We start from the raw sequence: 26,202 nt of genomic DNA on the forward strand, positions 1-26,202 counted from the left end.
GAAAGCGTTCCACAGGGATGCTGGCCCATGTTGACTTCAATGCTTCCCACAGTTGTGTCCTTTAGGCAGTGGACCATTCTTGATACACACGGGAAACTGCGGGGGGGGGGGTGTCCCTGGCACCTACTACCATTCCCCGTTCAAAGGAACTTAAATATTTAGTCTTGCCCATTCACGCTCTGAATTTCACACACACAATCCATGTCTCAATTGTCTCAAGGCTTAAAAATCCTTCTTTAACCTGTCTCCTCCCCTTCATCTACACTGATTGAAGTGGATTTAACAAGGGACATCAATAAGGGATCATAACTTTCACCTGGTTAGTCTATGTCATGGAAAGAGCAGGTGTTCTCAATGTTTTGAATACTCAGTGTATATGTATTTACACACACCAGACATGGGTTCAAAAACTATTTAGGGTATTTCAATTACTTTCAAAGACATTTTGAAGTAAGTATCTGGATATTTTTCAGTACTTAAATATTGGAATGAATTTGGAAATGCTCAACTATCAAATACAAATATTAAAATACTGCATGCATTTGAACCCAGGTCTGTTATTTGATATTTTTTGCTATTTATAGGAAGCTATTTTTAAATACTTCCAAGTAAAAATAGCTGATTGGCCACATTATTTGAAAATACAAAAATACACAGAAAATAAGTATTTAAATAACAAATACTTAAATACGCATGTATTTCAACCCAGGTCTGACACACTCACATACACACACCAGGTGTTTCATCTTTTGTCCCACTTTACCCTCAGTCTCAGATTTACCAGAGGAAACACTGAAAATGTGTTGAAAATGAGATATTTAGAATATTTATTACACATGATACGAGATATCACTATTGCAATCTGCAGGTGCTTGACTAATTCACAAAGGGCGCTAGTGCCACCATGATAAGTCTATAGAATACTAATCTAAATTTGACATTCTCTTTACTTTGTGGTCCCCCAGCTGCTGTGTGTGTTGTTCCACTCTTATCACGTTCCATCTCACCTCTACACAGAGCTGTTGGAAGAGTCTAATAAGGCAGGGTTAGTATTCTCGATCAGGCCCCCTCTTCTGGTTGGTGGAGGAGCCCCTGCAACCAATCACATGTCAAGTGTTTCACTAACATGTATTCATGGTGAAAAAACCCAGCATATCTCTCAAAATTAATAAGAAAGTTGTCATAGTATCTTCTCTTACAATAGGTCAAAAAAAACATTTTATTTGTCACATGCTTCGAAAAAACAACAGGTGTAGACTAACAGTGAAATGCTTACTTACGGGCCCTTCCCAACAATGCAGAGAGAAAGAAAATAGAGAAATAATAAAATGAGTAACGATAACTTGGCTTTATATAAGGGTAACCAGTACCAAGTGGATGTGCAGGGGTACGAGGTAATTAAGGTAAATATGTACATATAACTAGAAATAAAGTGACAGATAATAAACAGTAGCAGCAGGTATAGAATGTTCTCTGGGTATTTGTGAATATGGTGGTATAGCTCAGTATTTTGGCCTTTGGTCCAGGATAGACTTTAGGAACTGTCCCGTGTGGTTACCTGTGTGAGAGTAGATGCACCATAGCGCCCCCATCAGGCTGATGCCCAGAAGGAAAGCAACAAACACAATCCCAAACACTGAGCCTGTGTCTACCCCAGAGCCTGGGTGACAAAAACATGGGAGGGAAAAGTAGTAGAATCCCAGTTACTATCACTGTTGTGATAATACACACATGTAGGAACATCCGGGAGTTGATATTAGGGTTAGGGTTGAACCGGGTGAGGACATGAAGCAAGGGTTAGGGTTGAGGCTACGGTTAGGGTTGAACCGGGTGAGGACATGAAGCAAGGGTTAGGGTTGAGGCTAGGGTTAGGGTTAGGGTTGAATTGGGGTGTGGACATGAAGCAAGGGTTAGGGTTGAGGCTAGGTTTAGGGTTGGTGTTGAACCAGGGTGTGGACCTGAAGGTAGGGTTAGGGTTGAGGCTAGGTTTAGGGTTAGGGTTGAACCAGGGTGTGGACCTGAAGGTAGGGTTAGGGTTGAGGGTTAAAATTACAGTTACAGTTACTCACTGCTGTGGGCTGGGATAGGCTTGGGCAGCTGAGACACATTGGGCATTTGACCTCTCTGACCTAGAGAGAGAAATAGAGAGTTGGATAAGAAGAGAGAAACACCCTTTTACACAGAGTGAAAGTGAATTACTTCAGGCCTATGTAATGAGGAGGTGGACCACACCACCAATGACCATCTACTACTCACCAGCAGGTGGCGCCTGCTGTCTGGCCATACCAACAGGCTGATAGACCAGCATGGGTCTGGAGAAGTTTCTGTACTCACACTGACAGAGGGAAGAGAGAGGAAGATAAGCAGTGGCGGAATTAGGTATAGGCGACATTGGCATCCGCCCAGGGTGGCATCCTGCACTTAGCAATTTTTTTGTTGAGAATGGTGACATTTGCACGATTGGTTTTCTATCGCTCATTTGCACGCCACGTCAATAATATCATGTCACCGTGTGGGACTGTGGGTCAATTAACCTTGTCGAAGTGGGAGCCCTGATTCTAGTTTGTGAGCTAGGGAAGGTCTCCCACTAAGAAGTACGAGATGTGGAGGGGGGCGGGGGTAGGTTAACATCTGGTCTTCCAACTGGAAGCCCGAGGTAGGGGGAGCGGGGGAATTTATCAAATAGCGCACCTCTAACTATGTACAGTACTAACTCAATCATTAAAATCAGTCACACTTACGAAATGCTACTAAATAAATCACAATGAATTCATAATACTGTGAATATATAGTTTCACAGACATTTTTCCGGGTTGTGCAAAACCATTAAGAATAATATAAAAGCAGTCTGCACACCACCAAGGTGAATTGGTTTAGTCTTGACTCTTGGTTGACAGTGTTGGGGGATGGGTAATGTAGTGATGCTCGGGTGCCAAATCAACACAAATTTGTTTCTATTTGTCTTTTTTACTTCTTCTTGATATTAGTCTTATGTTTGTATATATTTTTAGATTTCTATAGTTTAAATGTTATGATTATTTATTTGTGATTTGTGTTATTCCAAATGTCTGAATAAAAATGACTGTTAGTGCAGAATCATGCTTTTTTTGTTGCCGGGGTTGGGGGTCGCTGAAGGGAGCCCTAACCGCCACAGAGGGTAAGTCATTACTTTTAGTCATTAATACTACTAGCCATTATGAATATAGAACATGTACTGTACCTGTTGGTTGGGTAGTTTAGATACGAGGGCAGGGATATGGAGGCCCCATGGATTTGGACAGCCACTCTGTATTATGGCCGTTGGAGGCCCCTGGGTCACTGACTCAGGGCCACAGAGACAGATGCGACAGTGCAGAAACTGGACAGAGTTGTTGTAGATGGGCCGAAGGACAAAACTGAACCTCAGTCTGTGTATCTGGTCCTCCTCTCCTCCCATTCCTCCATCGCTCTCCTTCCTTTTGGCTCGTCCTCCTCGTCCCCTCTTCCCACCGTGTTCTCTTTTTCTCAATCCTGCTTTGTTCCTCCAAGCCCTTCCTGGATGCCTGAATGATAGGACTCTAGGTACCTCCTCTTCCTCTTCATAATATTCCTCATCTTCCTCTTGGCCATGTGCCATGTTGCTGAGTGTCAGTGAGGAGTCAGCGGAGCAGCCGTCTCTAATGACTGACCAGCCAGGGGACACACGGGGGTCTGATAGGGGAGACACCATGCAGGACCGCACCTCCACACCCCCACCGAGGGCCCCCTTGGCGGAAAGCTTGGCAAAAACAGTCAGAGAAAATATGGGTAACACATTACTTTACCATGGTCTTATTACTGAGTTGATATTTTGTAAGTAGAGTGTAATAAGTATTGTAATTACACTAGTACTGTAATTTGTAGTACTCTGTTACAACCTGCTGTGCTCTAGTGCTGTAATAGCAGGGCTACAGGGTTCTTATAGAAATGACTTATTGTGGCTACAGGGTTCTTATAGAAATGACTTATTGTGACATTTCTAGATGTGATTATAATAGCCTTCTGGTAGAAGTTTTCTCTGAGCTTGAGGCAGCTGATACTGTAGAAGACGAGCAGAGGGTGAAACACAAGTAGCACTTGCAGCAGGAGCTACATCAGCAGACAGACAGGCAGACAGACACACAATTAAACACACACACATAGCTTGGCAAACTGACCTCCACATAGACACGGTTGTCAGCAGTGATGGTACAAGGACCGGTCTGCCTCTGCTCATAGCCCTCTGTAACAAACAGCTGCAGTGAGACCAGTGGGCCGGCCCTGGCCCTTGGGAGAGGCCCCGGCCCCTGCAGAGTGGGCTGCTCCACAGGAAGGCTTGGGACACTGGGGACTGCAGCAAAACAGCTGAACTAAGAGGACAATGGAAAAGAGGGAGATGTATGGAATGATAAGGACAAGCATAGATATACATGTCTCTGTCTCACACACACACACACACCAAACACACACTAATATGTGGTGAAAATGGACCACACATACACAAACACACCAACTGTATCATCTCACATGTATGACCAGTGGATTCCACTCTGTGGGCTCCTCGTCTGTCTCATTGCCCACGGCAACCAGAGGCTTGTTTCTCCATAGCAACACCTGAGAGGATGGATAGACACAAAACAGTGAGAGGTCAGTAGATATACAGTATTATATACAGTATTAGTAGATTGTAGTTCATTCACATGCTACATGTGTGTCTCACTGCCTCCCTCCTCTCCTGCTCCCTTTCCTCCACCACTCCCACTACCCTCTGACTCCCTCCAGCCCCCTGCTCCCACACTCCCGTCCCCAGGCCTAGCTACACTCAGGCTGATCAGCAGTGTTCCGGACACTCTAACCTAGGTTACCCATGTGGCGCCTGGGGGAGGTAAGACAGACTACTTACACAACCTCAGGAGCCCTTCAGATCACACTAACCAACAACAACACAATTACAGCCTTGCTCTTCTCTCGTCCTCTTCCTTTCTACTGTGCATCTCTCTCAATCTCACACATAGATACACAGTGAGGGGCTCCATAGTGACCCACATGTCCCTCTCCCCCTCCCCACCTAAGTGAAGCCCATCCCTGCTCTATCTCCCCATCAGATCTGCCTCTCAGATGAGGCTGCCGGACGTCCCTATTACACAGCTCTTTCTCTTTCTGCTGACTGTGTTTAGCACAGAAGCACTTGTAAAACGGTTGCATGCATGGTTCAATTACCATTTTGGTGAGACAAGAACATTGCTAAACATGGTGAGACACAAAAATGTCACAAAACATGTTAAAATGTTCTCTGCAGATATTTGACCCCTTAAAACCACCTCTCTGTCTTACCGCATTTCTGTACTGCACCCCTCTGGGCTCTCCCTGCAGCAGCCCTTCAGTCCCACAGGAAATGACCGGGAATGCCAACAAGAAATGGCTGCTGTTGGACTGGGCCAGGCACTGAGGATCCCGCAGTGTCACCTCCGACACCGGGAGAGACAGGGTCTGTGTGAAAGAGAGCATCAAAAAAGCTACACTAAGTACCATCATAAGAACCTACAATACACTGTAGGTCTACATGCAGTATATTGGTATTTGTATGCCATAACCTCGCTAACAGGCTAAACTACCAGTACAACCATAACCTCGCTAACACGCTAAACTACCAGCACAACCGTAACCTCGCTAACATGCTAAACTACCAGTACAACCATAACCTCGCTAACACGCTAAACTACCAGTACAACCGTAACCTCGCTAACATGCTAAACTACCAGTACAACCATAACCTCGCTAACACGCTAAACTACCAGTACAACCATAACCTCGCTAAACTACCAGTACAACTATAACTCTCTTTCTATCTTTCTTTCTCTCTCTCTTGGAGTACTTGAGCCCTAGGAACATGCCTTAGGACTACCTGGCATGATGACTCCTTGCTGTCCCCAGTCCACCTGGCCATGCTGCTGCTCCAGTTTCAACTTCCACCTGACCGTGCTGCTGCTCCAGTTTCAACTGTTCTGCCTTATTATTATACGACCATGCTGGTCATTTATGAACATTTGAACATCTTGGCCATGTTCCGTTATAATCTCCACCCGGCACAGCCAGAAGAGGACTGTCCACCCCTCATAGCCTGGTCCCTCTCTAGGTTTCTTCCTAGGTTTTGGACTTTCTAGGGAGTTTTTCCTAGCCAACGTGCTTCAACACATGCATTGCTTGCTGTTTGGGGTTTTAGGCTGGATTTCTGTACAGCACTTTGAGATATCAGCTGATGTACGAAGGGCTATATAAATAAATTTGATAACCTCGCTAACACGCTAAACTATCAGTACAACCATAACCCCGCTAAACTACCAGTACAACTATAACCTCACTCAACTACCAGTACAACCATAACCCCGCTAAACACGCTAAACTACCAGTACAACCATAACCCCGCTAAACACGCTAAACTACCAGTACAACCATAACCCCGCTAAACTACCAGTACAACCATAACCCCGCTAAACTACCAGTACAACCATAAAAAAAAAAAAAAAAAATTTTAAAAAAAAATGCCCCGCTTTTAAACTACCAGTCATGTGTGCAACATTCATAACCCGCTAAACTACCAGTACAACTATAACCAACTGAGCTACAGAAGGAAACACGCTAAACTACCAGTACAACCATAACCCCGCTAAACTACCAGTACAACTAACCTAAACACTCAACTACCAGTAAACATAACCCCGCTAAACTACCAGTACAACCAGTACCACCATAACCCCGCTAAACTACCAGTACAACTATAACCTCGCTAAACACGCTCAACTACCAGTACAACCATAACCCCGCTAAACTACCAGTACAACTATAACCTCGCTAAACACGCTCAACTACCAGTACCACCATAACCCCGCTAAACACGCTCAACTACCAGTACAACTATAACCTCGCTAAACACGCTCAACTACCAGTACCACCATAACCCCGCTAAACTACCAGTACCACCATAACCCCGCTAAACACGTTAAACTACCAGTACCACCATAACCCCGCTAAACACGTTAAACTACCAGTACCACCATAACCCCGCTAAACACGCTAAACTACCAGTACCACCATAACCCCGCTAAACACGTTAAACTACCAGTACCACCATAACCCCGCTAAACACGCTCAACTACCAGTACCACCATAACCCCGCTAAACACGCTCAACTACCAGTACAACCATAACCCCGCTCAACTACCGATACAACCATAACCCCGCTAAACTACCAGTACAACTATAACCCCGCTAAACACGCTCAACTACCAGTACAACCATAACCCCGCTAAACTACCAGTACCACCATAACCCCGCTAAACACGTTAAACTACCAGTACCACCATAACCTCGCTAAACACGCTAAACTACCAGTACCACCATAACCCCGCTAAACACGCTAAACTACCAGTACCACCATAACCCCGCTAAACACGTTAAACTACCAGTACCACCATAACCCCGCTAAACACGCTTAACTACCAGTACAACCATAACCCCGCTCAACTACCAGTACAACCATAACCCCGCTAAACTATCAGTACAACTATAACCCCGCTAAACACGCTCAACTACCAGTACAACCATAACCCCGCTAAACTACCAGTACAACTATAACCCCGCTAAACACGCTCAACTACCAGTACCACCATAACCCCGCTAAACACGCTCAACTACCAGTACCACCATAACCCCGCTCAACTACCAGTACCACCATAACCCCGCTAAACTACCAGTGCCACCATAACCCCGCTAAACTACCAGTGCCACCATAACCCCGCTAAACACGCTCAACTACCAGTACCACCATAACCCCGCTAAACTACCAGTACCACCATAACCCCGCTAAACACGCTCAACTACCAGTACCGCTATAACCTCGCTAAACACGCTCAACTACCAGTACCACCATAACCCCGCTAAACTACCAGTACCACTATAACCTCGCTAAACACGCTCAACTACCAGTACCACCATAACCCCGCTAAACTACCAGTACAACCATAACCCGCTAAACACGCTAAACTACCAGTACCACCATAACCCCGCTAAACTACCAGTACAACTATAACCCCGCTAAACACGCTAAACTACCAGTACAACCACACAGTGAAAGTGACCTGCAGAATGTGTCTGTCCACTGCCACGTTGAGTCGTCCGTCCTGACACTGCACACTGACGGCCTCCCAGCCCCCACTGGTCCTTCCACCTCCCTCACTCAGCCACTGCCTCAGCCTGTGCTCCTGGACCCAAGGGGGCCTGCCATCCAGCATATGCACAGGGGGGCCACCTTCTGTGGGGAGGGAGAGAAAGAGAGAGAGGTGTGCTAACACACAGAACAGCACCTTTTTAGGGATAACATGACCTTCAATATTGGGAGACAACATAATTAATCAGGAGAAACACCAACACAAACGCACTGTTAGGAAACACAAAATAAACCATCCAGTTCACTCACACAATGAGGGACACAAGAGACACACACAGGTCCTGACCTGTCCCTCCCCCAGCCAGTCTGATCACAAAGTGATTGGCCAGGTCAGCCTCTGTGTATGAGGCCACTTTGGGAAAGCCACTCTGATTGGCCCAGCTCAAAAGGTCATGGGTGGTAGAGAGGTCAGAGGTGAGCATGCTCGTCAGTGTCAGGTCAGGCTCCGGAGGGTAGAGTGGGGACACGCTGTTGGAGGACTGAGAGGAAAGAACAAGGGAGAGAAAAATGGTCAAAGAAATGCATAAATGTGATGTTTGTGTTACAAGATAACCTGACAAGCCCTGTCAAAGCCAAGTTGAATGTGTTTATTTATCAACAAGATAACCTGAGAGACATTTCCATTGATATTTGGAACTCACTTTGAGGTTTTGAAATCACGTTTAGTCACGTTTAGTTTGGCCTTCACTCAATGACTGGATTGCTCCTTTAATTTATTTAGCTATTTTGTCCATTTCATCATTATTTTCTTTTTACTTATAACCCTGAGGAAGTACAGCTCCCGCTCAGCCCAGTCAAAACTGTTCGCTGCTCTGGCCCCCCAATGGTGGAACAAACTCCCTCACGACGCCAGGACAGCAGAGTCAATCACCACCTTCCGGAGACACCTGAAACCCCACCTCTTTAAGGAATACCTAGGATAGGATAAGTAATCCCTCTCACCCCCCCTTAAGATTTAGATGCACTATTGTAAAGTGACTGTTCCACTGGATGTCATAAGGTGAATGCACCAATTTGTAAGTCGCTCTGGATAAGAGCGTCTGCTAAATGACTTAAATGTAAATGTAAATGTTTTATACCAAACTCCAGAACAGGTGGACCCATTCTAGCCCACATGATAGGAGAAATACCATAATGTGTCCAGTTTTACTGGATAGGGTCCTCACATAGACAGAGATGTGTCCCCGGAGCCCTGGCACTGTGAGAGCCCAGTTGACTGGAACGGCACTACTGAGGATCAGCACCAATTTGTGCCACCCAGCATTGGCCACTGGGGGCACCAGAGAAATAGTCACCTCCACCTGCAGAGAGCTGGGATAGAGGGAGAGACCGGTCACTGAAAGGCATAGAGGGAGAGACCGGTCACTGAAAGGCATAGAGGGAGAGACCGGTCACTGAAAGGCATAGAGGGAGAAAATGCTTTGAAAATGATTAAGGGATAACTCAATAGCTCAACATTGTATTACTTGAACAGCTTCAGAGATTGATATTCTCCACATGATTTTCTTCACATGCTGGAGATGTCCTAAACTTACCCACAAAGCCCTGACCCTGCTGAAAGGAGCTTGATGACATGCACTTCTGGGTCGCCTCCACCAACTGGAGCACAGCCCTGTACTTCCTGTGGCTGCAGGTCAGAGGTCAGGTAGTTGTGTGACAGGAACAGAGACTGCAGCTGGCACACGCTGGGCATGGTGATATCTGGAGGTCAGAGGGGAGACTTGGTTGGAGAGGGAGAGAGGTCAGAAAGACCAGGGTCGTGTATTAGCTGTATGTGTGTGGGGCGGGCTCACCCTCGCCCACACGGACGTAGACGCGGTTGGCACTGGCTGTGTGTGTGAGGGAGGACAGGGTGCCATGTTGATGCATTGCCCATCGCAGCAAAGCCCGCGGACGGAAAGGCAGAGAGGGCATAGGCTGCACCTGCACTACCAGACTGTAGGGCTGCACTGTAGAGTTAGGAGAGACCTGGGGCAAAGGGGGGCCACTGTGGTTACATAGAGAGACATGATAACACATAGTAATAGAAACATTAATTTGTGGGGGCCTAAGTTTCTAAAACAACACACTTGCACAGACATACACACTAACACACTGGAAAGGTCAGTACTTTTATCAGTTCCTCATGGGAGGAAGTAAATACTCTAATCAAAACTGTTTTTTGGGGGGGTGAATGATTAATGACTAAAAGAGGTACACACACCACACGAGGACGCACGCACAGACTGACCTGCACCAGCACAGGCAGATCCGGGGGTAGTCTCTCAGCCTCCAGCCACCAGCGTACTGGTTGCTTGGAGCTCAGTACCAGGATGAGGGTTTGACGGGGGGGGTGAGACAGAGACAGGGGTCTAAGGAGCACAGTCACCTGGAAGGGAAGAGAGGGGGTCAGGGCAGGGAGGCACAACATATTGGGAGTGATTGTGGATGTGTCCTACTGTGACAAACAGAGAGGGAGCACCTGTTTGTCAAGGCTACGTGTCCCTCTCCCCACAGCGATCACATGGGTCTCTTTCTCCCCGCTCTCTCTGGCTGCACAGCCCGGGCCGGCCTCAAAGCGCTCCAACAGCCCCTGCACAGGGTGAAGCACCCCCGCTGGAGACAGAGAGCACTGCAGTTCCCCACAGTCAACTGCACAGTTGCAAAGACAACCAGAGGTCACTCAAATGGAGCTACGGCTGTATACTCTGTTTACGAGGAACATTGAGGACAAACTAATATAGATTGGGTCTCTTGAGGAAGAGATACATTGAAAAATAAAACACTTGATCTCCCTGAAAAAGACAACACAGAGAGACCATCTGAACTTGGTGTGAGATTTGGTAATAGACAGGATGGACGGGGTCACCAGCAGACTCTCTGCTCTCACTGACAAACAGGAGAAACAAGTCTCTGTCAATCCGCCACATAAACACACTAGTGCTCCACTCGACAGCTCTGGTCTCAGACAAGCCCTCTCACTCAGCCTCTCTGTCTACGTCTCAGTCTCTGGTTCATGCTCTCTTCTTCCAGTCAGTGGCTGTTGGCCCACTATGACTAAAAGACAGCTTGTTGTTCTCGGACTGAACAGAGCTAACTGGGGAGTGCCCCCTGACTGAACTTTCCTTTTTTTTTCTTTACTGTCTCTGAATATTCCACTTTCACTTTGCTAAACCCAAATCTGACTATTGACACATAGCTCCTTGAAAGCAGAGTCACTTTGGGAGGTACTTTTGAGAGAAAGTATTAAAGTTGTACTATTCAGTATGGAAACATCCCGTAGAATTAACAGTACCTCTATAACTGTCTCCTACCTCTTCAAAGAATATCTTAAAGAATTCCACAGCACCTCCCCCCATTTCTTAAAATAAAAAATACAAATGGCTTTTCATGAACTCGCACTTGAATGTGTCAGTGAACGAGCACTGACTTTGCTGACAGCTACTTTATTGAGGAAAATGTACTTACTATGACTGCGATATGCGGTTGTCCGACCTAGCTATCTTAAGATGAATGTACCAATTGTAAGTGAATCTGGATAAGAGCGTCTGCTAAATGACTAACGTGTCCATGTAAACGTCTTGTTTTCCTTACGTCCCGTTCTCTCCCCCAGTAGAAAGAGGCAGAAGAGAATCCACCTCGTCCCTGAAACCACCATGGCTATTCTCCAGGGGTGAATTCAATGGGAGAGTCCCTCTTGCGACATCCTGAGGGGGGAAAAGACAGTGATTAATACAGTGGTCTAGACAGAGTCTTTAACAAGAGACCGAGTTCTCCGTGTGCATAATGTTACATTGGACAGGCTGAGAGAACAGATGGATAATATGTATCGAGTTCTCCGTGTGCATAATGTTACATTGGACAGGCTGAGAGAACAGATGGATAATATGTATCCAAATAGAGGAGGAACAAACACTAGAGCAAGGACAGAGTTTACCACCCAGGGAGCAAACAACATAAAGTCATCTCTCCCACTGGGTTCTCATTATCACAACTTCCTCATTCTTCTCCCATTCTGGACAGTATCACTCTTGGTGGATTTTTTCATTCTCTGTGTTCTGCCAATTGCAACTCTACAAACATTTGTCAATAACATGCTTTGAAGGCAAAATCTGTGATTTCAAAACGCCCTACTGATAAGATGAGTTACAGGGTTGCGGAAAGTAAGTACTCTAAACTTGATAGAAACTTTGGATACCATGCAATCAGGTCTGACATCCAGTGAGATTGACATGATAGTATTAAACATATTTTGACTCCATTGTTTGTTTATATAGAATACAAATAGGTCTGTACATCTTTCCTTAGCCTTGTTGAGTATATAAATGCAATATGATCAAAGGTCATATACCCACTTATCTCATAATTGTCATGTGCCTATCTTTATTCTGTGTCTGATAGTGACACACATCATATAATGTTGTGAGACAGAATTGGGGGTCGTTGTTCGGGACCGGTTGACCAGTTTATTGTCCTTGAGTGGGCTCCCGAGTGGCGCAGCGGTCTAAGGCACTGCATCTCATTGCTAGAGGTGTCACTACTGACCCTGGTTCAATTGCAGGCTGTATCACAACTGGCTGTGATTGGGAGTCCCGTGGGGTGGTGCACAATTGGCCCAGCGTCCTCTGGGTTAGGGGTTGGCCAGGGTAGGCCGTCATTGTAAATAATAATTTGTTCTTAACTGACTTGCCTAGTTAAATAAATACAAAAAATAAGGATCAGAGGACGTCCAGGCAACACACACGGACCCATTGAGATAATGACATGTCATTAACTGGCGAGCAAAAGGCTAATCTCTTCCACTCAAACTTGCCCAGAAAGAACTCACCACGAACTGCAAAATAACCGCGAATGGGGCCAGAAACAAAAATTGAACAATTGATTGGACTTGATGGGTACTATGAGAATGCAGAGGAATAAACTATATATACTTTTTCTAACAGTGTCATTCAAAACAGTTGTTATATGATTTGTTTCATGTTGCTGAATCCCTTGGCTAATTCATGACAAATATTTAGAACTTCACTCGAAGAAAAAATGCATTAGCCCAGTCAGAATTCACTAGAAATAAAAAAGTCAATAAACCTAAAATGATTCAATTTAAACGGACCACAACTCACAGCACTTCGAATATCTCTCCTGACTTCTGAATACAGGCTATAATAAAAGTCGTAACTCACCTGCTCCCCGTGGAGCTGGACGTTGAAAGCAGACTGTCAATCAACTATTGATTCTCAGGTTAAGACCATTCAATCATTGGTTAAGACCAGTGACCACAGGACTGTATTGGCGTATATCACAGCGGGCTACACACCCTCTGTACCCCCTTTCAATACTAGAGAAAATAACAGAAAATTGCCTTTACCAAATCTATGTGCTGCTGCTTCAGGCGTCCAGAGACGCACTGGGTGTCATTTCAGATGGGGTATTGCATTGACATCATAATTTTCGATAAGCCAAAGAAATCAAAAGTTAAGACAGCGTAATATTTTTAGAGGTGAGATACGGAATTTAAAGAGATTCCCTCGAAATAGTATAAAAGCCAGGGGAGGGGCAAGGAATGGGGCCATAGACGGGAGAGAGAAAAGAGAATAGGGTCTAAAAACGCACAGAAACGTAGAAGGCAACAGGAAGAAGAGAATGAGAGAGGACGAAGCGTAAAGGGGAAGAGGAGGGATGGTGGGAGGGTAAATAAATAGGAGCAGAAGGCTGGACTTGAGAAGTTGGAGAGGCAGGGGTAAAGTGAGAGGAATGCAGAGGAGGGAAATGAAAGAGAGATAAATGAGAGATGGAGAAAAATAATTAGACCATGAAGTAGACTGTAATTGTTTTTATTCAGCTGCAACAGGATGGCGAGTTTGCTCAACAAAATTGCATTCCAGTTGATTCAACATACAATTGTTTGCATATTTCCCAGTGTAAAATTAAACGCTTTATGACAATACATTAAATATATTATAAGGCTTTTCTTTGAGGGCCAAGTTACACCCTAACACAGTGGTCTGAAACTCCTGGTTTATAGGCTGTATTAAGCCTGCAAGTCACATTCTGGCGTGCAAAATGCTGTTTAATCCCTTTTAGAATCCAGCCAGAGTGAGGATATCCAACAATTGGAACATTTATTTACCCGCAAACTGCATTGAGAATGATGGCCAGGGTAGCCGTATGGAATATGAATTATTAAGACTAACAGCTTGGATAAGTTTAGAAACATTTATGTTATTTATGTTTGTGTAGCATAAGATTACAAGATTAATCAACCAATCAATGCAAAAACACAGGTATTGAAACAAACAATTCTGAAAATCAACCTGCGATAGAGCATGCTGGGAAATGGTTTTGAGTAAACATACATTTGTAATTTTACTCAACAAGCTTGTTCAAATTCAGCTTACTTTGAGCAGAGTTTGTTGATTCACCATACAGCTGTAAGGCTGCAATAGCATTGTGTGTTTTCTCAACATTTGGGCATATAGCTGAACCAACATACAGTGTTATCTTCCAAGGGCACACATGAATTAGTAATTCGACTCAAGTTTTTATACATTCATATCACTGTGAGCAAAGATTGTTGATGTTCACACATTAGCTCAATTTCTTGTCCTTCTGGCCTTTAAATGGCTTTTTTTTACTGTGTCGGCTAACATATATTTTCTCTGAAGTGTGGGTGAAATTACCCAGATTTCTATCCAAATTGAGAAAGTTCAGAAAGAATTCAGAAAGTACTCAGAAAGTACTCAAGATGCATAATGTAAGGATTGTGTTTAATACGCATTTTTAGGTCCTCTTTGCTCAATTCTGTTTCGCCATGAAACTCTTATTTCCTGCCATGAAATTGTTGTTGGATATGTTATTACTGATATGTTTTCTGGTTGATTTATGTCCCAGATATACATTTTTATAAATCTGAAATAAATAACAATGTTTCCAGGCTGTCCAATACAGTATTTCATATTCAATTTAAATTGAAATGTATCATGGGTAAATTAGTATGTTTGTTCTGCGGACAACAATTTCTAATGTTCTTTTTTTTGGTCAAGTTGCACTCCACTCTCTCCAGATCGGTCTGAGAAGCTACCAGCTGGGGCCATTTTGTAAGGAACCTCGTCCTCCTTTTCTGAGGAGGAGAAGCAAGAAGGATCGGAGGACCAAAACGCAGCGTGGTAAGTGTCCATAATTTAATGAAGCAAAATGAACACGGAACAAAAACAATAAGCAACAAACGAACAGTCCCGTAAGGTGAATGACAAACACTACATTTTTAACATGTTTTATGACTTTGTCAATCAACTTGTTCTTAACAAATCTAAATAATTGTTTAGTGTTTCTCTATGAATATGGACTATTTAAAAATGTAAGTAATTTGGGATAATTTTGACCTCAGCCAAAAACATATACTTCTGCCTATATTAATTGGATAAATAGGACCTTTATTTGAATCCAGGATTCTCTGGAGACATAACAAGTTACCCACCAGAGGGTGGAGGGGGACCTGTTAACCACACCACCAGAGGGTGGAAGGGGACCTGTTAACCACACCACCAGAGGGTGGAGGGGGACCTGTTAACCACACCACCAGAGGGTGGAGGGGGACCTGTTAACCACACCACCATAGGGTGGAGGGGGACCTGTTAACCACACCACCAGAGGGTGGAGGGGGACCTGTTAAGCACACCACCAGAGGGTGGAGGGGGACCTGTTAACCACACCACCAGAGAGTGGAGGGGGACCTGTTAAGCACACCACCAGAGGGTGGAGGGGGACCTGGTAACCACACCACCAGAGAGTGGAGGGGGACCTGTTAACCACACTACCAGAGGGTGGAGGGGGACCTGGTAACCACACCACCAGAGGGTGGAGAGGGACCTGTTAACCACACCACCAGAGGGTGGAGGGGGACCTGTTAACCACACCACCAGAGGGTGGAGGGGGACCTGGTAACCACACCAGCAGAGGGTGGAGGGGGACCTGTTAACCACACCAGCAGAGGGTGGAGGGGGACCTGTTAACCACACCACCAGAGGGTGGAGGGGGACCTGTTAACCACACCACCAGAGGGTGGAGGGGGACCTGGTAACCACACCACCAGAGGGTGGAGAGGGACCTGTTAACCACACCACCAGAGGGTGGAGGGGGACCTGTTAACCACACCACCAGAGGGTGGAGGGGGACTTGTTAACCACACCACCAGAGGGTGGAGGGGGACCTGTTAACCACACCACCAGAGGGTGGAGGGGGACTTGTTAACCACACCACCAGAGGGTGGAGGGGGACCTGTTAACCACACCACCAGAGGGTGGAGGGGGACCTGTTAACCACACCACCAGAGGGTGGAGGGGGACCTGTATCAGTGATTTCGACCAGATAGACAGATCATCTGCAGAGCTCCCCATGTACTCTAAGATGTAACTTTTCTATACCACGCATCATATGACTGTATACAAAACCAAAGGTATACAAGGTCTGGTAAGGGTATCAATACTTGATAGAACTGAAATACAGAACTCAGATAGGCTCTGAATCTACATAGAGAGCTGTATTGGTGTGTATTCTCCGAAATGTAGTTATTTTAGGGCGTATGGTTATAAATGGTTATAACTAGGTAAGACCACATACATGCTTAGTAGTTGTCAAAACAGCTGATAAAAGTATGTCAGTGCTATGAATACTTGATAAAATAATAATACAAAAACCAGCTACCCTCTAAATGTACACATAGTGTTGTATTGGTGTGTATTCTCCAAAAAATACTTATTCTACTGAAAATATTATATTAATACCAGAATTCCTCCAATATTCTATCTGTGCAACTTGGACGAATATGTTGGGTGCTATATACTTTGGTTTGTAGTGACTTAGATGTGGGCATTCTTTTTGCAAAAGTTTTGGTCATTGTCTCTCAGAATCACTTTTTGAAATTAATTGAATACTTTTTGTCAATAAAATGTATTTAAAATGTTGCTGTACTGCCTCTTGAAAACATGATAATTTTGACCACATGAATATAACACAATTGATATTTACTTAAAAATTCTGAAAACTAAATGTAACTATAATTCAATTACGGTAAATTTCCTTTTTTAGTGCTAATGTGGATTGTACTTTGGAAAAAACTGCAAATTGTATAAAGGAAAAATGCATATATATGTCTGACAGAATATGCTGATTAACAGTAATTTTGCTAAAATAACAGTCTATTCTGGTCATCTTTTACTTCAGATAACATGTATCAAATGTTTTATGATGTTTTGATAAAACATAAGTTGATATTTTGCTGTGATTGATGCTTTTTCCAATAGTTTCTTCTTGGGGTCAAAATGACCCCAGTTGGTAAACGATGTCTATCAAATATTATGTTGGTGGTTTGAGAATGAAATGAGCAGACATGCAATCTATCTATGAAAAGAAGTATGGCCATGGAAATTAAATGAAAATTCCAGTCTTGGCTGCAATTTATGTGAACATACACTATGTACTTGTAATGAACTTCGTCTGTTGTTTGTAGAGAGTCAGACCGAAATGCAGCGTGTAGGTTACTCATGACTTTTAATGAAGAAAATGATGTACATGAAATAACTGAAAATACAAAAAACAACAAACGAGTGAAACTAATTACAGCCTATCTGGTGACTAACACAAAGACAGGTACAATCACCCACGAAATACAACGCGCACTCAAGCTACCTAAATACGGTTCCCAATCCGAGACAACTAGAATCAGCTGACTCCAATTAGGAATCGCCTCAGGCAGCCAAGCCTAACTAGACACACCCCTACTAATACACACTCCCAATGTGAAATACAACATATAAACCCATGTCACACCCTGGCCTACCCAAACATATAACAAAAACACAAGATACAATGACCAAGGCGTGACAGTACTGTAGAACCTAAAAAGGTTCTTCGGCTGTCCAGATAGGAGAACGCTTTGAAGAACCCTTTTTGGTTCCAGGTAAGAACCCTTTTAGGATCCATGTAGAACCCTTTCCACAGAGGGAGAACATCACCCTTGCTGACTTGTTTTCGTCCTAACCAACTCACTTTTCAGTCTCAGTCAGGCCTTTTTTAATTTCCACCTTTCTATGAATAGAAAATGTATTTTTCCTTCCATAGCTGTCCTTTTCTTGTCGGCTAGGTTCTCTGTTCAGTTGGAGCTCTCAGTACATCCTCAATCTCCTTTACACAGCTAGAGCCAAACCATCCCTGTCTAGCTTGATCACAACACTGTCCAGCTCATACCCACCTACCTACAGCTCAGGAGCAGTAAACCCCTTGTGAAATCTGTGAATGTCTGGAAGCAGGACAGTATAGAATCACTTAAGGGATGTTCTGTGTCCAGATTGGGACATTTTTCATGAGTTAGACATGCACAAGTCAGCACAGGTTGTCACAGACTACATACATTTCTGTGTTGACTCTGATATGCCAGAAGACATAAAGGCATACCCAAACAACACACACTACATCACAAATGAGGTCAAGGACATGGATCAATTGCAAGAGGCAAGAAGCAAGAGGCAACCATTCAAAAACAAGGACAAACAACAACTGAAATGGGTGCAAAAGGAGCTCAGCCAAATGCTCAGAGAGACAAGGAAACAACACACGGAATCAGTGGGAACAAATAGTTCCTTACAAAGAACTCCAAAAAATGGTGGGAGTCGATGAGAACAATCAACAACATGAACCCTTCAAAATAAATCCTTGCACACACCAGATGAGCTGACCAAAGCCAAGGAATTAAATGTTTTTTTTTTAATAAGATTTGTTGTACATGACTTCTCTGTTGAGTGTGATAATGTGATTGGCTCCATTGTTATTGATTATTGTGTTCCTAGGTTGGAAATCTACCCTGTAGTTGTCATTTGAGTCTTCAAGCACACCTGTAAGAATAAAAAGATCATGGTGTGCGAGCTCCATTCAGATGTGAACCCTGTGTTAGATCCTTAGTAATTTGCCTATAAGAAAAGTTGTGAGACAAGATGATGCAATCAACACCATAGTGCATCTCGTTGTTAAGCATCTGGAAAACCCCGAGGCCTGTTATTTATTTATTCAGTTCAGCGTTTAACACAACACAGCCACATGTCCTACTCAGTCAGTTTTAAAGCAGACAAGTGTTAACTCCTGTATCATAAGGTGGTAGCACTCATTCCTGACGAGCCATACTCAGCAGGTTAGTGTTAACAGAACCCTCTCTGAGGCTAGAGACATTAGCACAGGGGCCCGCAGGGATGTGGGAGTTCACCCATCTTATTCATCATGTACACACATGAATACACTAGCAGTAATCCTAATAACTATATTGTCAAGTTTTCTGATGATACCACCGTCCTTGGTGTGATGTATAAAGATGCTGATACTACCGTGTACAGGTCAGAAATTCAAAGGTTTGTCAAGTGGTGTGATGAACACCATCTTATCCTCAATGTAAAGAAAACAGAGATGGTGTTTGACCCCAAATCTGTTGGCAAAACCACGTGCCTGTGGTTGTTCACAATGCTAACACAGCACAGCTTAGTTCGTACAAGTAGCTGGGTGCACACTAGGACAATGTACTGAACTGGAAGGTCCAAGTACACTGGGTCATCTGCAGAGTTCAACAACGCCTCTATTTCCTAAGTAGACTCAGGGTTTTGGGATTTGACCAGAAAATTATGTAAAACGTACTCTGGCAATAGAGTTATTTTTTCAGAGTTGTGTACGCTCAATTTAGTGTTGATATTTAACTCTGCTTCATTGGGTTTCACTCTGTACAGTATTAATTCAAAATAATTGTTTTCAATCTCTGCAGTGTTGTTCAGTATTCTAGAGTTAATTATTTAGAGTAACGTTTACGCTCAATACAATCGCAAGAGTTAATTCAACTCCTATGTTGTCAAACAACACTATTTTGGGGTTTATATGGTTCCATTTGAGGTATAAGGGTGTAAAGTCTCATTTGCATATTTCTTCATGTGTCACATTATGGTGTCTTGCAATGTGACATCCAATCTCTAGTGGTATCCATTTCAGAGGGAGGATGTCCAGAAATGTTACATCACCTACAACTTACATTCAGAATCTATGTCAGAGCAGCGCAGAGCATAATGTTGCTTGAGACTACCTACATCATGTAATCTGAAACAGCCTCCTCAGTAATGGTTGCCATAAACCAAAACACTTACAGATTAGTTTAAGAAAATGCACGTTACATAATGAAACAAACCATTTGTAAAAATCTACCTGCAGGAAAGAGCCACATGGAAATGCAGACAAAGTGTTTGAGGATGGTTAATGTAAGTGGGACTCTGAGGCAGACCAAGCCAGGGCAGATATCTATAATTGCATGCATGTAGAGCCTTCAGCAGGCCAAGTTGGTGACATTGATGTGTAGCAACCTGATGCTCTTTATCTACACCTGTTTGTCATTGCGTTTAGCCTATTTTCTGGATCGGTGACATTCACATATTTTTCCAACAATGACAATAAGGTAGTTATTGTTGGTCTCTGTTCACTGCCCATGGTGCCCTAGATTGCTACAGTGTGTCCTACAGAGAGAGAGAGAGAGAGAGAGAGAGAGAGAGAGAGAGAGAGAGAGAGAGAGAGAGAGAGAGAGAGAGAGAGAGAGAGAGAGAGAGAGAGAGAGAGAGAGAGAGAGAGAGAGAGAGAGAGAGAGAGAGAGAGAGAGAGAGAGACTCCTGTCTCTTCCTGGTAATGGTTTCTTATATTGGCTTTGACCAGAAAAGTGCAGGAACAAATGAAAACGCAGTCTTTTAAAGTAGGCTGCAGTGAAGATGGGAGTGAGGGAAAGAAGGACAGAACGAGGGAGGAGAGAAGTGTGTTCCAGGAACACCCTGACCCCCTCACTCCCACTGCTTGAGTGCCCCCTCTCCACACACACCATCAACACGTTCATCTCTCCTCATCTAACCCCACCCCCTCCACATATTTTCTCTATTTTTTTCTCTACAGTGATGTTCCCTGTCTCCCCCCCCCCCTTTCTGCATCAAAATGATAATCTGACACATTATTCCTTCTGTCTTTCATTATCCTGTTCCTGTTCTCCAGGGCACAGTATTGTCATTAGCACATTGAATAATAACAATGGGACCACATCCTCTCCTGCTGTACAGTATCAGACTCAGCTCTGTTCTCAGGGTGCTAGAGTGCCGCTCCTATTTCTTTGTCCATGCCATATGTCACCATCTCTACACCTACCTACCTGCACTGGTTTCCCACTGTGTCAGTCTTTGTCTACTTTCTTGCTGGTTGGTACTCTCTGTTTCAGACATAGTTCCAGCCCCCTGAGATCACTGAGCTGTAGCTATTGCTCTGTGATGGCATAACACGCTGGGCTAAAATGACCTATTTTTTAATTTGTTGTATTTCACCCCCTTTTTCTCCCCAATTTCGACCTTGTCTCATTGCTGCAACTCCAAACCATGCTTCTTAACACCTGCCCGCGCCAATGTGTTGGAGGAAACCCCATTCAACTGACGACCAAGGTCAACCTGCAGGCGTCCGGCCCTTCACAAGAAGTTGCTAAAGCGCGATGAGCCAAGTAAAGCCAAACCTCCACTAACCCGGACGACGTTGGGCCAATTGTACGCCACCCAAAGGGACTCCCGATCACGGCCGGTTGTGACACAGCCTGGGAACAAACCCGGGTCTGTAAAGACCCCTCTAGCATTTCGATGCAGGGCCTTAGACCGCTGCACCACTATGGAGGCCCTGCACTACTGACCGTTTCATTCTCATCCATTGTATTATATTGCATTATGTTGACCTTAGGCCTAGTCATTCATTGTTTATGTGAATCTACAGCAGAGAGACTCCAAATTATACAGTGTGTTTCTGACCTGGAGAGAACACACACACACACACACACACACACACACACACACACACACACACACACACACACACACACACACACACACACACACACACACACACACACACACACACACACACACACACACACACACACACACACACACACACACACACACACACACACGATGGAAAAGACGTGTTTGGCCCATTAGGACTGAGTGTCTTCATTGTTTACCCGCTACTGCTAACGGTGTCTGGTGACATGCAGAGTGCTGCTCTGTTCTATTACTCAACATAATGAACGTAACGGCAGGCATTAACATTGCTTTAAAAGGAGTTCAGACAATCCTGGATGACAAACAAATGTAGTTATATTAGCTTGGATTGTGTGAGACAATCCATAAAGAATATACACTACTGTACTCATGTTGTAGGTTGTATACCACAAGAATAAAAAATTAAGTTAAAAGAATTGCTGCTAATGTAGCTGGCTGAATGGTAATTCGGCTGAAGAGTCACAAAGCTGCGAGTCAGTCCATTGAGTTCACATTTTTACTAAGTCACAATTCCAGACATAACATCAGCATGATTGAAAAATCAAACACCAGAATTAAACTAAAATCACAGAAAAATCATTCTAAATGATTGAGGATAAAACTCACTGACGTACCGAGTGGGGACAGTAGAGGAGTATCCCATTTGAAGACGATGGGTAACATGACATAGTGAGGACCCAGCACAAACACAGAAAAACACCTCAACCTTCCAACCTCATCATCCTCACTAGCATCCCTTGACAGTCGTCATACACTGAATCTGCACCCCACTCATCTCAATTTCTTTGGAACACTTGACTCTCTCTATGGAGCTACCCTGTGGTCATTTATGAGAGGTGCAGGACTCTAGATGGACAGCAATGGGAACAGACTGAGGCAGGATCAGAATTTACACACAGAAACAGTAAGCAGCCTCAAACGATAAAGGGAGAGGAGAGACAGCAGACAGAGAGGCAATAGAGAGAGGTCCATTTGAGAGTAATCATATCTGATGATCCCTGCACCAACTGTATTGTCTTCTACAGAGAATATACTTTTCATCTTTTAAGTGGGCTCCATTACTTTCTATAGGGAAATAAACTTTACTCAGTTCCAGTGTTGCTATGCTGCACAGATACTGTGTCCCAGCACTCATCCACTGAGCGTATCTTCATGTATCATCCTATAAAAGGCCCCCCAGAAATCCATAGAGGTCAGTATCTCCGCATCACGCATTCACATCCTCCCGTAACGTTATCCTGCCTCTTCACAGTTCAGACAGGACAGAACAGCAGTAAGCCTCTCCTGGTAACATCCCCCTTGCAGTGCAGAGTCCCTCGTCAGTTCCTCTTACAGTATAAAGGGAGAGTCTGACCTTGACCCTTAGCAGAGGTCAGAGACGTAGTCAAAGTCTTTGAAGCAGTCCTGGTCCTTGCGGGAGAGGGTGCGGCGTTCGCGGGGCGGTGTGAGGGCGGGGGTCTCAGCGGTGAACTCCTCGTCAAAGTTGCTGACGTCCTCCCTCCCCCTGATGTTGGGGACAAACGGGGGCGGGAGCCGCCTCTGCAGCAGCGCTTCCCAGTCCACACTCTGAGAGGGGGAACAGAGAGACCGGATTGGTTCATAGAATCCAGGTGAATTGAATCATCTATGCAACTGAAAACAGCAACCCGTGATGTGACACTACCACATAGAGTTGGAGCAGATACTGGAACTATTTAACAGGCTCATTGAATACATAAAAATAGTTTAAGCAGTGGTTTATAAGGAATGTTAACTAATGACATGTGTGTCTGTGTTTGAGAGAGAGAGAGCGAGGGAACTTGAGAGAGAGAAATAGAGCGAGGGAACTTGAGAGAGAGCGAGGGAACTTGAGAGAGCGAGGGAACTTGAGAGAGAGCGAGGGAACTTGAGAGAGAGAGAGCAAGGGAACTTGAGAGAGAGAGAGCGAGAGAGAGAGAGCTAGGGAACTTGAGAGAGAGAGTGAGGGAACTTGAGAGAGAGAGAGAGAGCGAGGGAACTTGAGCGAGGGAACTTGAGAGAGAGCGAGGGAACTTGAGAGAGAGCGAGGGAACTTGAGAGGGAACTTGAGAGAGAGCGAGAGAGAGCTAGGGAACTTGAGAGAGAGCGAGGGAACTTGAGAGAGAGAGCGAGGGAACTTGAGAGAGAGCGAGGGAACTTGAGAGAGAGAGAGCAAGGGAACTTGAGAGAGAGAGAGCGAGAGAGAGAGCTAGGGAACTTGAGAGAGAGAGTGAGGGAACTTGAGAGAGAGAGAGAGAGCGAGGGAACTTGAGCGAGGGAACTTGAGAGACAGAGAGGGAACTTGAGAGAGAGAGAGGGAACTTGAGAGAGAGAGAAAGATGGAACTTCAGAGAGAGAAAGAGGGAACTTGAGAGAGAGAGCGAGAAAGAGGGAACTTGAGAGAGAGAACTTGAGAGAGAGCGAGGGAACTTGTGAGAGAGAGAAAGAGGGAACTTGAGAGAGAGAACGAGAAAGAGGGAACTTGAGAGAGAGAGAGAAAGAGGGAACTTGAGAGAGAGAGAGAGAAAGAGGGAACTTGAGAGAGAGAGAGCGAAAGAGGGAACTTGAGAGAGAGAGAGAGAAAGAGGGAACTTGAGAGAGAGAGAGAGAAAGAGGGAACTTGAGAGAGAGAGAGAGAAAGAGGGAACTTGAGAGAGAGAGGGAACTTGAGAGAGAGAGGGAACTTGAGAGAGAGAGGGAACTTGAGAGAGAGAGGGAACTTGAGAGAGGGAGCTTGAGAGAGAGAGAGAAAGAGGGAACTTGAGAAAGAGGGAACTTGAGAGAGAGAGAAAGAGGGAACTTGAGAGAGAGAGAAAGATGGAACTTCAGAGAGAAAGAGGGAACTTGAGAGAGAGAACGAGAAAGAGGGAACTTGAGAGAGAGAGAGAAAGAGGGAACTTGAGAGAGAGAGAGAAAGAGGGAACTTCAGAGAGAGAGAGAGAAAGAGGGAACTTCAGAGAGAGAGAGAGAAAGAGGGAACTTCAGAGAGAGAGAGAGAAAGAGGGAACTTGAGAGAGAGAGAGAGAAAGAGGGAACTTGAGAGAGAGAGAGAGAGAAAGAGGGAACTTGAGAGAGAGAGGGAACTTGAGAGAGAGAGGGAACTTGAGAGAGAGAGGGAACTTGAGAGAGAGAGGGAACTTGAGAGAGAGAGGGAACTTGAGAGAGGGAGCTTGAGAGAGAGAGAAAGAGGGAACTTGAGAAAGAGGGAACTTGAGAGAGAGAGAAAGAGGGAACTTGAGAGAGTGAGGGAACTTGAGGGAGAGAGAACTTGAGAGAGAGAGAACTTGAGAGAGAGAGAACTTGAGAGCGAGAGAAAGAGGGAACTTGAGAGAGAGAGAGGGAACTTGAGAGAGAGAGAGAGAAAGAGGGAACTTGAGAGAGGGAACTTGAGAGAGAGAGAGGGAACTTGAGAGAGAGAGAACTTGAGAGAGAGAGAGGGAACTTGAGAGAGAGAGGGAACTTGAGAGAGAGAACTTGAGAGAGAGGGAACTTGAGAGAGAGGGAACTTGAGAGAGAGGGAACTTGAGAGAGAGGGAACTTGAGAGAGAGGGAACTTGAGAGAGAGAGAGAGGGAACTTGAGAGAGAGAGAGGGAACTTGAGAGAGAGAGAGGGAACTTGAGAGAGAGGGAACTTGAGAGAGAAAGAGGGAACTTGAGAGAGAGAGGGAACTTGAGAGAGAGAGGGAACTTGAGAGAGAGAGGGAACTTGAGAGAGAGAGAAAGAGGGAACTTGAGAGAGAGAGGGAACTTGAGAGAGAGAGGGAACTTGAGAGAGAGAGGGAGAAAGAGGGAACTTGAGAGAGAGAGGGAACTTGAGGGAGAGAGAGGGGAACTTGAGAGAGAGAGAGAGACCTTGAGAGAGAGAGACCTTGAGAGAGAGAGAGACTCACCCTAAATAAAGGCTGTTTCTTGACATCATCAGCATCTTTCTCACCAGAGCCTAGGCGCCGCTCTGGGTTCCTCCTCAACAACTGGCAACAGAAAACAACACCTCAACCCAGACATAACAACTCACAGCACAGACCCAACACCAGCTAGCAACACACACAGATGGCTAACAGCTGAAAAAACATCAGAAACACTTTCTTTCACAGAGAACCCACTGACTGAAAACTAGAAGCAAAA

General features: G+C 44.7%; 2 protein-coding genes across 8 annotated transcripts in view; both read right to left on the reverse strand.

The window, feature by feature from the left end:
- Positions 1 to 252: 252 nt before the first annotated feature.
- LOC123999639 (transforming growth factor beta receptor type 3-like) lies at positions 253 to 13,871 on the reverse strand. 6 transcript variants are annotated; one of them, XM_046305591.1, is made up of 18 exons: positions 13,569 to 13,871; positions 11,798 to 11,910; positions 10,686 to 10,855; positions 10,455 to 10,592; positions 10,018 to 10,192; positions 9,760 to 9,925; positions 9,391 to 9,535; positions 8,511 to 8,703; positions 8,136 to 8,308; positions 5,332 to 5,487; positions 4,525 to 4,611; positions 4,176 to 4,367; positions 3,221 to 3,757; positions 2,257 to 2,335; positions 2,070 to 2,129; positions 1,559 to 1,660; positions 1,008 to 1,092; positions 253 to 792 (listed from the first exon to the last, which is right to left on the reverse strand). In XM_046305591.1, exons 2-17 carry the CDS (start codon positions 11,859 to 11,861, stop codon positions 1,010 to 1,012), a joined length of 2,520 nt encoding a protein of 839 aa, XP_046161547.1. In that variant the 5' UTR covers positions 11,862 to 11,910; positions 13,569 to 13,871; the 3' UTR covers positions 253 to 792; positions 1,008 to 1,009. The 6 variants fall into 6 exon arrangements, with proteins under 6 accessions (XP_046161547.1, XP_046161549.1, XP_046161544.1 ...); XM_046305593.1 differs by lacking the exon at positions 1,559 to 1,660; XM_046305588.1 differs by having other exon boundaries at positions 253 to 1,092.
- An 8,691-nt stretch (positions 13,872 to 22,562) lies between these two features.
- LOC124000824 (serine/threonine-protein kinase N1-like) overlaps positions 22,563 to 26,202 on the reverse strand; it is a 57,471-nt gene continuing 53,831 nt past the window's right edge. For both annotated transcript variants that reach the window (XM_046307458.1, XM_046307457.1), the window contains exons 22-23: positions 25,968 to 26,048; positions 22,563 to 23,646 (exon numbers count right to left, since the gene is read on the reverse strand). In XM_046307458.1, the coding sequence (XP_046163414.1) occupies positions 23,443 to 23,646; positions 25,968 to 26,048 (285 nt within the window). In that variant the 3' untranslated portion in view covers positions 22,563 to 23,442. The remainder of the gene's footprint in view (positions 23,647 to 25,967; positions 26,049 to 26,202) is intronic.

The sequence above is a fragment of the Oncorhynchus gorbuscha genome, linkage group LG16, assembly GCF_021184085.1.
Source record: "Oncorhynchus gorbuscha isolate QuinsamMale2020 ecotype Even-year linkage group LG16, OgorEven_v1.0, whole genome shotgun sequence".
In the NCBI taxonomy this organism is placed as follows: Eukaryota; Metazoa; Chordata; class Actinopteri; order Salmoniformes; family Salmonidae; genus Oncorhynchus; species Oncorhynchus gorbuscha.

Coding starts and splice junctions, on each gene's coding strand:
- LOC123999639 (XM_046305591.1), bottom strand. CDS start 11,861: ATGGTGGTTTCAGGGACGAGGTGGATTCTCTTCTGCCTCTTTCTACTG. Junction 10,593..10,685: donor CACGTAGCCTTGACAAACAG/GTGCTCCCTCTC, acceptor CTTCCCTTCCAG/GTGACTGTGCTCCTTAGACC. Junction 4,612..5,331: donor GGGTGCAGTACAGAAATGCG/GTAAGACAGAGA, acceptor CCATCCTCTCAG/GTGTTGCTATGGAGAAACAA.